The sequence below is a fragment of the Ctenopharyngodon idella genome, chromosome 16 (assembly GCF_019924925.1).
Source record: "Ctenopharyngodon idella isolate HZGC_01 chromosome 16, HZGC01, whole genome shotgun sequence".
NCBI classification, from domain to species: Eukaryota; Metazoa; Chordata; class Actinopteri; order Cypriniformes; family Xenocyprididae; genus Ctenopharyngodon; species Ctenopharyngodon idella.
This window is the reverse complement of record NC_067235.1, coordinates 29,060,555-29,073,123: the sequence shown is the minus strand read 5'-3', so window position 1 is coordinate 29,073,123 and position 12,569 is coordinate 29,060,555. Positions and strand designations below refer to the sequence as shown.

The 12,569-nt window shown below is 34.9% G+C and overlaps 1 protein-coding gene across 49 annotated transcripts in view; it reads left to right on the top strand.

The window, feature by feature from the left end:
• The window catches only part of rims2a (regulating synaptic membrane exocytosis 2a), a 201,347-nt gene that overhangs the window by 106,820 nt on the left and 81,958 nt on the right, over positions 1–12,569 (top strand). For 22 of the 49 annotated variants that reach the window (XM_051864854.1, XM_051864852.1, XM_051864840.1 and 19 more), the window contains 6 exons: positions 1,958–2,004; positions 2,134–2,246; positions 3,953–4,000; positions 7,139–7,269; positions 8,114–8,306; positions 9,661–9,814. In XM_051864854.1, the coding sequence (XP_051720814.1) occupies positions 1,958–2,004; positions 2,134–2,246; positions 3,953–4,000; positions 7,139–7,269; positions 8,114–8,306; positions 9,661–9,814 (686 nt within the window). The remainder of the gene's footprint in view (positions 1–1,957; positions 2,005–2,133; positions 2,247–3,952; positions 4,001–7,138; positions 7,270–8,113; positions 8,307–9,660; positions 9,815–12,569) is intronic. The other 27 variants (XM_051864850.1, XM_051864879.1, XM_051864870.1 and 24 more) reach the window with 3 other exon arrangements.

Genomic DNA, 12,569 nt, shown 5'->3' with positions numbered 1-12,569 from the left:
GTCTTAAGTGTCCCCAGAATGTGTCTGTGAAGATTCAGCTCAAAATACCCCAGAGATTATTTATTTTACCATGCCCAGAAAGCAAAAGGAAGCAAAAAATAATGCAAATGAGCTGCTGCTTCCTGTCCCCTTTCCAGAAGAGGGCTGTGCCTTTACAGCTCCTGCCTAGGATACTCCGGCAACAACAAAACAGGAGAAACAGTATGGGGGCGTGTTTTTTTAATTCCATTGTGCTGATTTTCCATTATTTTCTATGTAAACGTGCTAGATGGACCTTGCATTTTTTTTTTGTCCCATTCGGGGCCGTCCACACACAACGCATCTTTGCGTAAAACATGACGTGGGCAGTTGAAAATGCAAGGTGTTGATGCGGTTTTTTTTAAATGTGTGAAACTGCATTTAACTTGTGCGATGCATTTTTAGAATGCCATTTCCTGCGCAAGATGCAGTAAAAGATGTGAGGCACAAGCGCAACGGTCAAACACGTTCGTCTAGTGTGTTTACATAGAAAAGAAATGGAAAAGTTCTGTGTTCATTGATACAGCCAAAAGCAGAACATTTAGTTGTTTATCACATAGCTGAGACATTCTTGTGTTTCCACTAGCTGCTCTAGCGAGGAGATAAACATGTGGACTGTGTAAAGCTCGCTCAGGGGAGGAGATAAGCTAATAGGGCAGATTCCGCTGCCAGTCATGGGCGGGGCAAACATTGTGACATAATTTTTAAACGACTCATTTTGAGACACTGTTTATGATTTATGGGGAATATGAAAAAAGTAGTGGGTGGATTTTTATAGGGTGGTTGTGTACACCTACAGCCGACACACATTTATGTTCAAACACCATATAAAAGTGAATTTTGCATAATAGGTTCCCTTTAACAAAAATTACATTTAAAAACGTTAAGTTTTACAAAAGACACACCAGATACCTCTAACATTGAATATTATGCTGGTGCTGATAAATAAGCAATGCTTTTGGGCATTTAATGATATAAATATCTGATATAAATATCTTATTGTTTAAAGATGAGAATCTTATTCTGAATCAGTTTGGTTAAACAATTCTGGAACCAAAAGAGTTTCATGACACAAAATAAAAAACACAATAAATAGACAACACAGTTTTCCATATCATTTGCATACAAAAACAAACATACAGTGCTGATTTGCAAACAAATTTTTAACAGATTGGTCAAAAAGAGTCGCAGATTAGTCTCTCAGGTTTGAATATGTCTAATGATGAAGTTATTCCTCAAAAGTACTGAAATAATTGTTAATGGAATTGCCAGAGTTAAGAATTTTTAAATTCCTTATGATTTCAAAAGCTATTATTATTATTATTTGTGTTGTAATTCTGAGGTGTGTTTCTGAATAGACTTCAAAAGCATTTTAGATGAGCAATATTTGTATTAATCATAACACTAACATACTAATGAGCCTTAAATTTTGTATGATAATAGTCTGTTTTTTACCTCCTTTATATTAAAGTTATCATATCATGAGAAATCCATAGTTTCTTGATATTTTCAGATAAAAGATACTGATGTAACATACTGTAATTCTGAGAAATCAAAACTTCCTTCTTAATAAAAAATAATCTGCAAAAATGGCTTGTTCTGAACTTTAGTACATTTCTGACATCTGATTAATATATAGAAAAAGTCATGCAAGACTACTTTTTTTTGTGGTTCATAAGATGGGGAAAATACAAACTAAGGGAAAATATTGTATGATATGACCCCTTTAGAGTGCCTGCTGGCTCAAACAAACAAAACTGCTGCCCTCAGTTTAGCCTCCTAATCGTCCTAATTGTAATTGTAAAGAGTGCATGACCAACTGAACTCTCTTTAGACTGTGAGTTTGGGCTGCTGCCACAAACTTCACATCAAGACTAATGTGGTGCTCAGGGTTATTACAGCACATGTCATTGATTTCTCCGTGCCACTGTCATTGCAGAGATATCCCCAGGATACCAGAAAGCACACACGCACAACTGGAGTCCAGTGAGTACATTTTCTCAGTCTAGTGTGTATAAATGATGGGATTCTCTGAGACATTAATGAAACATTTTCACAGATCTTTGAAAGAATCTCTGATTAGTTTTGTATATTTCTACTTTAATCTTTTCTAAGGTTCAAGTTCGTTTGAGTCACAGAAGATGGAGCGTCCCTCCATATCAGTCACGTCTCCCATGAGCCCCGGAATGCTGCGGGATGCCCCTCAGTACTTATCGGGACAGCTTACAGTAAGTTCACAATAATCCATTCCTGTGCAGAGGACAAGAAATTTAGGATATTTCCCCATGTCAGTTAAAGATTCATGTCAGTTTTATTGTGGCTGTACAGTTTAGGTCTGCAATATAGTTCACCAAAGCTTGTGCATTAAAACTACATTTCCCAGCATTCTTTGGCATCACAATAATGAAAAAATACATAGATAAAACATCAATAATTTGCACCATTTGTGATTTAATCTTCTGTACTTGTGCTAACAAAACTTCCTGTCGTTATCAGGAAGCGAAGATGGAGAAAAATATATGAAATTGCCCAACTTGTCCATTTTATTCTGACTAAAATCACTTAAATGGCTTTGAACAGAGATAAAGCTGCTGTAGTCTCCACAACCTGATCAGGTTATAGCCAGGCCTCATGCAGCCTATTGTGTGTGTGAAAAAGAACATGACACACTCTGGTGTGAAGTGCACAAGCTGCTTGATTTAAGCAATACAAATGAAGTGCAAGTTATTCCCTAGGTAATACTGTTTGGATGAGTAAATAAGATCAGTGATTTCAATGAATGGTTGACCAAAATGGAAAAGCCACTGGAAAAGTGTCTGATACCGATATCTAGAAAGCAGGGTGGCTAATGATGGATGGATGGATGGATGGATGGATGGATGGAAGGATGGATGGATGGATAGATACATATCTAGAAAGCAGAGTGGCTAATGATGGATGGATGGATGGATGGACAGATAGATAGACAGATACATATATCTAGAAAGCAGGGTGGCTGATGGATGGATGGATGGATGGATGGATGGACAGATAGATAGATACATATATCTAGAAAGCAGGGTGGCCAATGATGGATGGATGAATGGATGGATAAATGGATGGATGGATGGATGGATGGATGGATGGATGGATGGATGGACGGACGGACGAACAGATGGATGGACGGACAGACAGATAGATACATATATATAGAAAGCAGGGTGGCTAATGATGAGTGGATGGATGGATGGATAGATAGATAGATAGATAGATAGATAGATAGATAGATAGATAGATAGATAGATAGACAGATAGATAGATATGGGTCAGTGCAGCTAGTCTCAAAATGAACTGTGTATTAACTAGATCAATACAAAAATGTGTTGTCTCCTGTTCTGTATATTCCTGTTCTGTATCTCATCATTTCTAACATTGTATGGTGTGTTTGTGTGTTAAATAACAATCTTGTTACTTTGTATTTTGTTGAGAAGGAGATTCAGTGTACTGTAAACAGCAGTGTTTCCCATGAAGAGTCTTCTTAAAAGAGAATACATGACATTTCAGTCTTAAAAAAATACTCTGATTTTCATGGAACTCAACAAACAATTTAGAAGGTTGAGGGACACACTCTGGGAAACGCTGCTCTAGAAAATGTACAGGAAATATCCATTCCTAAAATTTAGGAAAAGAATATTCTACTAGAATGAGTCCTGAGCTCATCACTGATTCCTCAATCTCTGAGGAAGAGATTGCAGTTAATTGCATTATAGTAAAAATAGTAAAAGAAATTAAAATGTTCCAATGCATTATGTTCAGATGTTCCTATAGTCGTTGTCTTTAGGCTGAATCTCCTGCTCTGCTTTCTTAGTGTTGCATTAACAAATGGTATTGTCATTTCAGGTTTTAGTTTTATTGCATTTCTCTTCATTGTTTTTCATTCACTTTACTTACCCAGAGCCAAAGCCTTAGTAGAAGAATTGAGCCTTTTAACCCTAAAGTTCAGGTAATCGTTGCTGTTTACTAAAACCACTTCTCTTCTATTGCTTTAATTCATTGGATAATGCACAGCAGAAAAACAGCTGCATTTCCAGCTTTGTTTATTATCTTAGTTTGCGCATTTGAAGAGCCCCTTACCTATCATGCCTTCATTGCTGTTTTAAGCATATTTTAGGCATAAATCATCTGCATGCAAGCACAAAAATATTTTAAGAGACACCCGACTGTTGGCAGACATGGAGTAATGACATAATGCCTCTAACCCTGTGAGACGTTCACCTGCGCCGTTTACCCGGGCAGAGGAGTACTGTGTCTCTTTAAATGTTTTAGTGATGCAGAGTTTGTCGGGACATAAAATTGGATTCTTTTTCCATGTAACATGAAACTGCATTGAATCCTGATACTCATCCATGTACCATTTTAGAAAGGAACTGATTCAGTGTACTTAATTGTTTTGGAGATTCATTCATTTGCTGACTGATTCAAAAACTGCATTTCACATTTGTACAGTAATTATACTAATGCTAAAAACATTTTTGTTCAGTACTAACATTACTGAAAGTTTCATGTTGCAGCTAAAAGGATATGTTAAAGGTGCTGCAAGCTATTATACACATTAAATATCACTGCTACCTGATAAATAGCACTGAAATAAGTGTCCTGAGAAATCACATCTCTGTGACAGCAAAGAGTTGTTGTTTTTTTAGCCTGTCAGAATTAGAAGCCAGCCAAGCCAGCCAATCAGAAAGTCTCTCTGCCTGTCAATCATTGTGACATCGGGTTGGCTGGCATGTTTTTGGACAAAGGGCTATTTCGGTTTCTAAGTCTGCAAGTTTGCAAAATGAAATCATTTACAGCACCTTTAACACTCCCTGTTTTACCTGTTTTTCTTTTTTTTTTTTTCCCAAGTACAATGATGAAATAAGAGTGTGAATTAAGCAAATTGTATCCATTTGTACCTGAAGAAGCATGATGTGAATGGTTTTAAAGGGGTCATGACATGGATTTTTTTTATTTTAATATGTTCCTTGAGGTTCACTAATAATGTTAATAAAGCTTTTTGCTGTCAATCGATCAAAAACAATTGACTAGTTAATCACACATTTTTTCTGTAATCACGATTAAAAACATTTGACTTTTTTATATTTTTATATTGTAATTTCACAGTTACTCTCCAAATTAATGTATAAACAACTTAAAGACAGTATATTTTAAATATTTGTTTAATGGCATCTTTTTATGAATGAAGACCAGTATCACTGATACTAATACTGGTACTGATGTCTCTATGAAAAAAAAAAAAAAAAAAAACCTTAGTTCTAGACATTCAACCTTACAGTATAAGTAAAAGCTATCAATTTCAACATTTATTAGGCTTTAAAAAAATAACAACTTTTAATTTAAGTGAACTTAAAACAATCTTCACATAAACCCATAATAATAAATGTCATATTTACCTGTGGCCTTCATATCTAACAGGTAGGAAATATATAGAAATTGAATAAAGTTATCAAACACTTTACATTCTTCACTGCATAAATTATAAATTAATATAGATTAATCCTTATTAAAGCTCCAAATTTCTCTGTTACCTTTGTTCTTTGATTAACATTAATGACAGACATCACAGCAACTGGTTTATTAGGCTGCTGTCACTTTAAGACCTGCCGCTGCCGAACATGATGCGGATCACACAGACACAACATTCATAGACAGCGCGTTCTTGTTTGTCTTGTGGCGCTTGGATGGTTTAAAAGCATTTGCGTGAATAAGAGCATGATCATAATATAATTTAACGCTAGCCAAACTATGACGGAAAAAATGGATGCTGCATTAATTGCATTAAATATTTTTAACGCGTTAAACTGAAAGAAATTAATTGCATGCGTTAACGCGCTAATTTTTGACAGCAGTAATATATAGATGTTGAAAGATGATTATTTTCAACCCTCATTCGGACCCTCTGTCTGAAATGACCAATTTTTAAGGAGCGGCTCCTTTAAGGCTTGTCAGTAAATGGACACTCTTCCATTTGTCCTGTTGTCGACAGACTCAAGTGTGTGGAGTACGTCTGAAATTAAACACACTGTATCTGTATGTAACGGAGGCCAGCTAGTAGTCGCTGTGCGAGTAAACCTCACTCCTCTGATCACAAGAGATGCTCTAGCGACTGACGCTAGGGGTTTCATCTTTTAGCCTCCTTGTTAGAGCGTCCGACTCCCACGCCGGAGACCCAGGTTCGAGGCAGAGCGGGGCAAGTAGGACCTGGGTGAGGGGTTACATGTATACTGTATCCAGTGTAGACAGCGTCTGTGATTATAATGGTCATATGCAAATATGCAAATGTATATGCTTGTGTGATGTCACAGATCCTGCAATATCAAAACGAGCTGTTTTTAGAGCTTGATTTAATAAATGCTTTGTTTATAATGAGGAGGATGTTTTAAGCTATGAAACTTACAGAATGATTTAATGGTACAAAGAAAATTTGATTTCTCATGTCATGACCTCTTTAATGTTGTTTGTAGCAAAAATCAGGGCATAAAAAAACTATGTATTGCTGTTCATGTCAACATTATGCTTATAGCTTAACACATTTCCAACGTTAGGACATTTTCCCTCAGAAATATTTAACATTTCCTCTTTGGACAACATTAGCATCCTTAATGTACAGCAACAGCTAGTTCTGTTGGGGATTGTGTAATGGTACAATTTGTTTGACCCAGCTCTCCTTGTAACACATTGCCTTGTTCTTTTACATACAGTATGGAACGCCCTTCATTGCATGTTGTACACTGTGGCCTGAGACATTTATAGCTCCAGTATATATACTCTATAGGCAGTATCTGTATTGGATTTTTTTTCTTTTACAACAAGCAAGTATGGGCTCTGGCTTAGAAGATCTAGTGTTTTATTTGTTATGTTAGTGTCGTTTCTGTGTATGTCTGACTTCTAAGTATTTTTCTGTCACATCCATACTTGTCTGAGTAGTGAGCTTGGTCTGTCATGATTCTTGGCATGTGCAGTACAATAACATGATTCATATACAAACTATCAAATCCTCTTGATTAAATGAAGCAGCTGATGATGTGAAGCCTGAGAACCTCTTCATCTCAAACAGGCTCTGGTGTTTGTCCCTCTACAGGTCAAACTTTGGTATGACAAAGTCGGCCATCAGCTTATCGTCACCATATTGGGTGCAAAGGACCTGCCTTCAAGGGAGGACGGCCGACCACGCAATCCTTATGTGAAGATCTACTTCCTCCCTGACAGAAGGTGAGATTGGGGCATTTACTTTAATGCCAATAACACTCATTGTGCAAGACAAAAAAAATTGTAATGTCTGTCTCTTCATCACATCACATTATGGCTATGTTCAGAATGGCATGCTACCATACTAATCACACTATTTTTGCTGTATGGAATATATACACAGAGTGTGCAAAGTTTCTGTAGGCATGATCCTACTACATTTTGCAAAAATGTGCTGTATACAAAGCACACTGAGATTATTTATTTACAGTTAATATTTTAGTGGTTTCAATTTATTTCAGTTAGCTGTCGAAGCAACATTTTTAAGTTTTTCATGTTATATTTTATTTAATTTCAGCTTCATTTAAATTAATACAAATGTTTGTTTTTTTTAATATAGTTATTAATAATAATCCTGTGAGATACTATATCCCACAATGCAATGCGTTTGACTTGAAGCAGTAACAACATTACTTTTTTTGCTCATTATATGATTGGACTGACAGAATTTTATAAATGTTTATACAAAATTGGATTAAAAATGCAGTTAAAAATAACCATGTTAATTTATTAGATAAATACTGAATGCAACTCACTGAATTAAGCATTCAACATAGTGTGGTAATGTGACAACAACGCTGCATACTGCTGTTTAGAATGTTTATTGTTGCTTGATGCGTCCTATTTCAGAGACGTTTTTTTAAAGTGTATACTGAGCAGTATGCAGTAAGCACAGTATTCCATTCTGAACACAGCCTGTGAGCAGATCTGCCGTGTTCTGCTTGGCATTCCCACAAAGCCCTGTTCTTTATAGTTGATTTCAGTGCTTGTTCCAGGGTTCTTTTACCATGATGGTAAATAAAAACAGTTTGAATAATTGTTTCTCCAGTGACAAAAGCAAAAGAAGAACAAAAACGGTAAAGAAATCACTAGAGCCCAAATGGAACCAGACCTTTATGTACTCTCCCGTCCACCGGCGGGAGTTCAGGGAACGCATGCTGGAGATCACGCTGTGGGACCAGGCCCGGGTGAGAGAGGAAGAGAGTGAGTTCTTGGGAGAGGTAAGGACAAGATGATCTCAAATATTCAAAACTTTAGGCTTCTTCTACCAGTTTACCACTTTTTTGTATTTCCATGCCATTAATCAAAGGAAATTAATCAATAGTACAATAGTAGACCTGACTAGTGACCATTTAGATCACAATATAGTTTGCATAAAGAACAACAATTGCATAATAATCATTTTTATCAAAATTGAAATATTTCTAATGCATATTATGTGTTATTGTTGTAGTCTAAGGACCATTTAATAAGTAATCTAAAAAATAATTATTAACAATTCTGCATAATGGTTATCAGCAGTGCTGGGGGTAACGCATTACAAGTAACGTGCATTATGTAATCAGATTACTTTTTGATGTTACAAGTAACACATTACTTTAAATTTACACATTAATATTGAGTTACTTTTTTTTAAAAAAGTAATGAAAGTTACTTTTCAGTTTAATTAATTTAAATTTTTTAAAATACTGCATTAAAATTCTCTCTCTTCTCCATAATGTGGTCACTTAGACATGCACACTCATGTGTGCGTCGGAACAAACAAAAAGTACAAAAGTAACAAAACACATTACTTTCAAGTTGTACAGTAGGTAAAATAACCTGTAATGTTGAGAGATTTTTTGTATGTCATACGTAGCTTTCGGGGTCAGGAAATATAATAATGTTCTAAATGTGTTGTTGAGTGCATTACTGTGTTAAACACTTGCGAAAAGACACCTCAATAAAAAAATAAAATAAAAAAAACACCTTGAAAAGAGAGTGAGCTTTAGTAAAGTCAGAAAAAGTAATGCAAAATTATCGTAACGCATTACTTCACATAAAAGTAACTAAGTAGTCAGTGCCGATAGCCTTGTGGGCAGCATGCCGACTTATAGCGCTGTTCAACTTGAGTTCAAGTCCCAGCTCACTGACCTTTCTTGAGCCCGTCCCCCTCTCTCTCTCCCACTTTGCTTCCTGTCTACATACTGTCCTATCATAATAAAAGGCAAAAACGCCAAAAATAAATCTAAAAAAAGTAGCTATGTAATTAGTTACTTTTTTAGGAAGTAATGCAATATTGTAATGAATTACTTTTGATTATCAGTTGATCTATACAGTATTTCTGTCCTCGAAAAGTCTAAATATCTTTAAAAGATTTAATGCAACTAACCTTTTCGAGACTATACTTCAAAATATAATTTTTAAATAAAAATAATAAGGATCTACAATATTAATAAGTCGTTAAAGTTGTTGTTAGTTGTTAAACAAACTATCTCACATTTAGAGATTCATTGACACACATTGAATTTGGGATAAACTTGATTTGTATGTTGTATGCATGCATGTGAATGTGACACAAATGTTTATGTGTAGATCCTCATAGAACTGGAAACAGCACTGCTGGATGATGAACCGCACTGGTATAAGCTGCAAACGCATGACGTCTCATCGGTACCCCTGCCCAAGAGCTCCCCCTGCCTTCAGAGACGAGCACTGCACGGAGACAGTCCCACACGCAGACTGCAGAGTATGTCTCTCTTTCTCTCATCTTATATGCACACAGAAAAACTCAGGTCAATGTTCTTCTCTTAAATATTACATATGTTGCATGGTAGATGAGCTGATTTTTATGTCAAAAACTGATTTTCATTACAGATCATATAACTATTTAGCATTTTTATTTGTAACAACAACTGCCTGTGCTGTAATATGTGGATTTTCCTCTCTCAGAACAGTTTCCAAACATCTTTTTCTAAAAGTCCTAGGCTATAAATGTACTCTACAAAATGGAAACGCAAATGCTTGATAGAATTGCCTTTAAATGTCTGTCATTAAACTGGAGATGTTATTTGAACAATATATTGAACATTCACAATATGTATTTCTGATCATTTTGATATAAAACTAAGCCACATTGCAAGTATCTTATTCTTAATGATTTTAACTTTTTTTAATTATTTGGCCATTAGTTGTCCTAAAGACCATGTCATTAGTTTTGTGAGTTTTTCTAAAGTAGTATGACAGCATTCAGACAGAAATGTTTTGAAAAGTATATATGATTTAAGAACTTCAGTAGCAAAAACAGTGAAAAACTTTTCAGAATGAAAAAATGTTAAAGGGATAGTTCACCCAAAAATAAAACATAAAATATCCCTTTAAATAAAGCTTTGTGTATGCATACTTGCATAATGTATGTTTTGGGTCTAAGACATTACATAGCCCCTAAACGGACATGATGAAGGAAAAAAAAAAAAAGGAGATGGGAGGAAAAATTATTTGTCAATGCTTTTACGTTCTCACGCAAATGTTTTGCGTTCCCCGAGAAACTTTGCCTTTGATCGCAAAATGTTTGCGTTCCACCGAGAAACTTTGCGTTCTCTCGCAAAGAACACAAAAGGAACACAAACATTTTGCAAGCGAATGCTAAACCATTGAAATATATTTTTTCCTCCCATCTCATATTTTTTGAGATCCGTAAATAAGCGCTCAGTGATCTGAGCTGAAATCTGAAAGTCTACTGCTGTTGGTATGAGCGTTTGTGTCCTGCATTCATTGTTTTTTATTTTGACCTGGTTATTTCTGCAGCCAAAGGCCCGTATGTGTACAGCTCAGGTAATGACCGCTGCATGTTCAGGCTGATCCTCTGGGTTTAACCGTGTGTTTTTTATACTGGATCCACCCTGCTGTCCTTCTTAATCCCGTGAGAAATTAAACACATGCAGAACGAAGTGGACCATCTCCCCACACCATCACATTTTCCCATAGTGCCCTCTGATTCTCCCCAGTGCTGCTGTTTTCCCTCTACTGTAGATCAGTCTGACCTCTTCATATACATTATAGTGAACACAAGCTTCTGTCTGCCGTTATTGTGACTTTTAGAAGGGCTGGATGGTATGACTAAAATCATACATGACATGATTTATTTTAGATCATGGTAAAGGTCACAATATATAGTTATCTTGGATGGAAATTCAACAAAAATAATTGTTTATACACTTATTCAAAAGTTTGGGGTTGGAAAGATTTTTTTAATATTTTTGAAAGAAGTCTCACCAAGGCTGCATTTATTTGATCAAAAATACAGTAAAAACAATAATATTTTGAAATATCATTACAATTTTTTTTTTTTTTTTAAAGTGTGTTTTATTATAATATATAATATAAGCTGAATTTTCAGCATCATTACTCTAGTCTTCAGTGTCACATGATCCTTCAGAAATCATTCTAATATGATGATTTGCTGCTCAAGAAACATTTCTTATTATTATCAATGTTGAGAACAGTTGTGCTGCTTAATGTTTTTGCAGAAACAATGATACATTCTTTTTCTGGAGTCTTTTATAAATAGAAAGTTTAAAGGAAAAGAAGAAATCATTTGTAACAAGTCTTTGTCACTTCTGATCAATTTAAATTATTCTCGCTGAACAAAAGTATTATTTTCTTTAACAAATGACCCCACTGACCCCAAACTTTTGAACAATGTATATTAATTAATGTAAATTTTACATTTTTATCTCACAGTGTGACTATTTCCTTTTTAAACTTTATCTCACCTTTGTATGGAGAATAAATAAACAGGCTGTCAAAAATTATAAAGCTGATTATTCAGCCTCTAAATTCTGATTGGATGAGCAACATTCAAAGCTATTGTAACTGTGACCACACATCAGACCATAAACAACATGTCCCTTCTGTATTTTTACAGTATTTCTATGGAAGTTGGTTTTCCGCAAGGAATAAAACTATTTAAAAGATAATTGCAAATTTTTATCTCGCAATTCTGACTTTTTTTCTCACAATTGTGAGTTATAAAGTCAGAATTGCGGGAAATAAACTCCCAATTATGACTTTTTTTTCTTGCAATTGTGCATTTATATCTTACTTCTTTTCTCAGAATTGTGTGATATTGAAAGTGTGATATAATAAAGTCAGAATTGCGAGTTTATATCTTTATGACTTTATATAACACAATTCTGACTTTATAACGCTCAATTGCGACTTTATATCATACAATTCTGATTTTATAACATGCAATTGCAACTTTATTATGCAATTATGACTTTATAACTCAATTCTAAGAACAAAAGTCAGAATTGTAAGATGTAATCTCCCAATTGCAAGAAAAAAAGTCAGAATTGTGAGATAAAAAGTCGCAGTTGTCTTTTTAATTTTTTTATTCAGTGGCGGAAACAAGCTTCTATATAATTCATATTTCTTTTGTCACATGGAAATATATATTCAGAGGTATATACACACTAAAGCAAAAACTGTATTGGTTAATG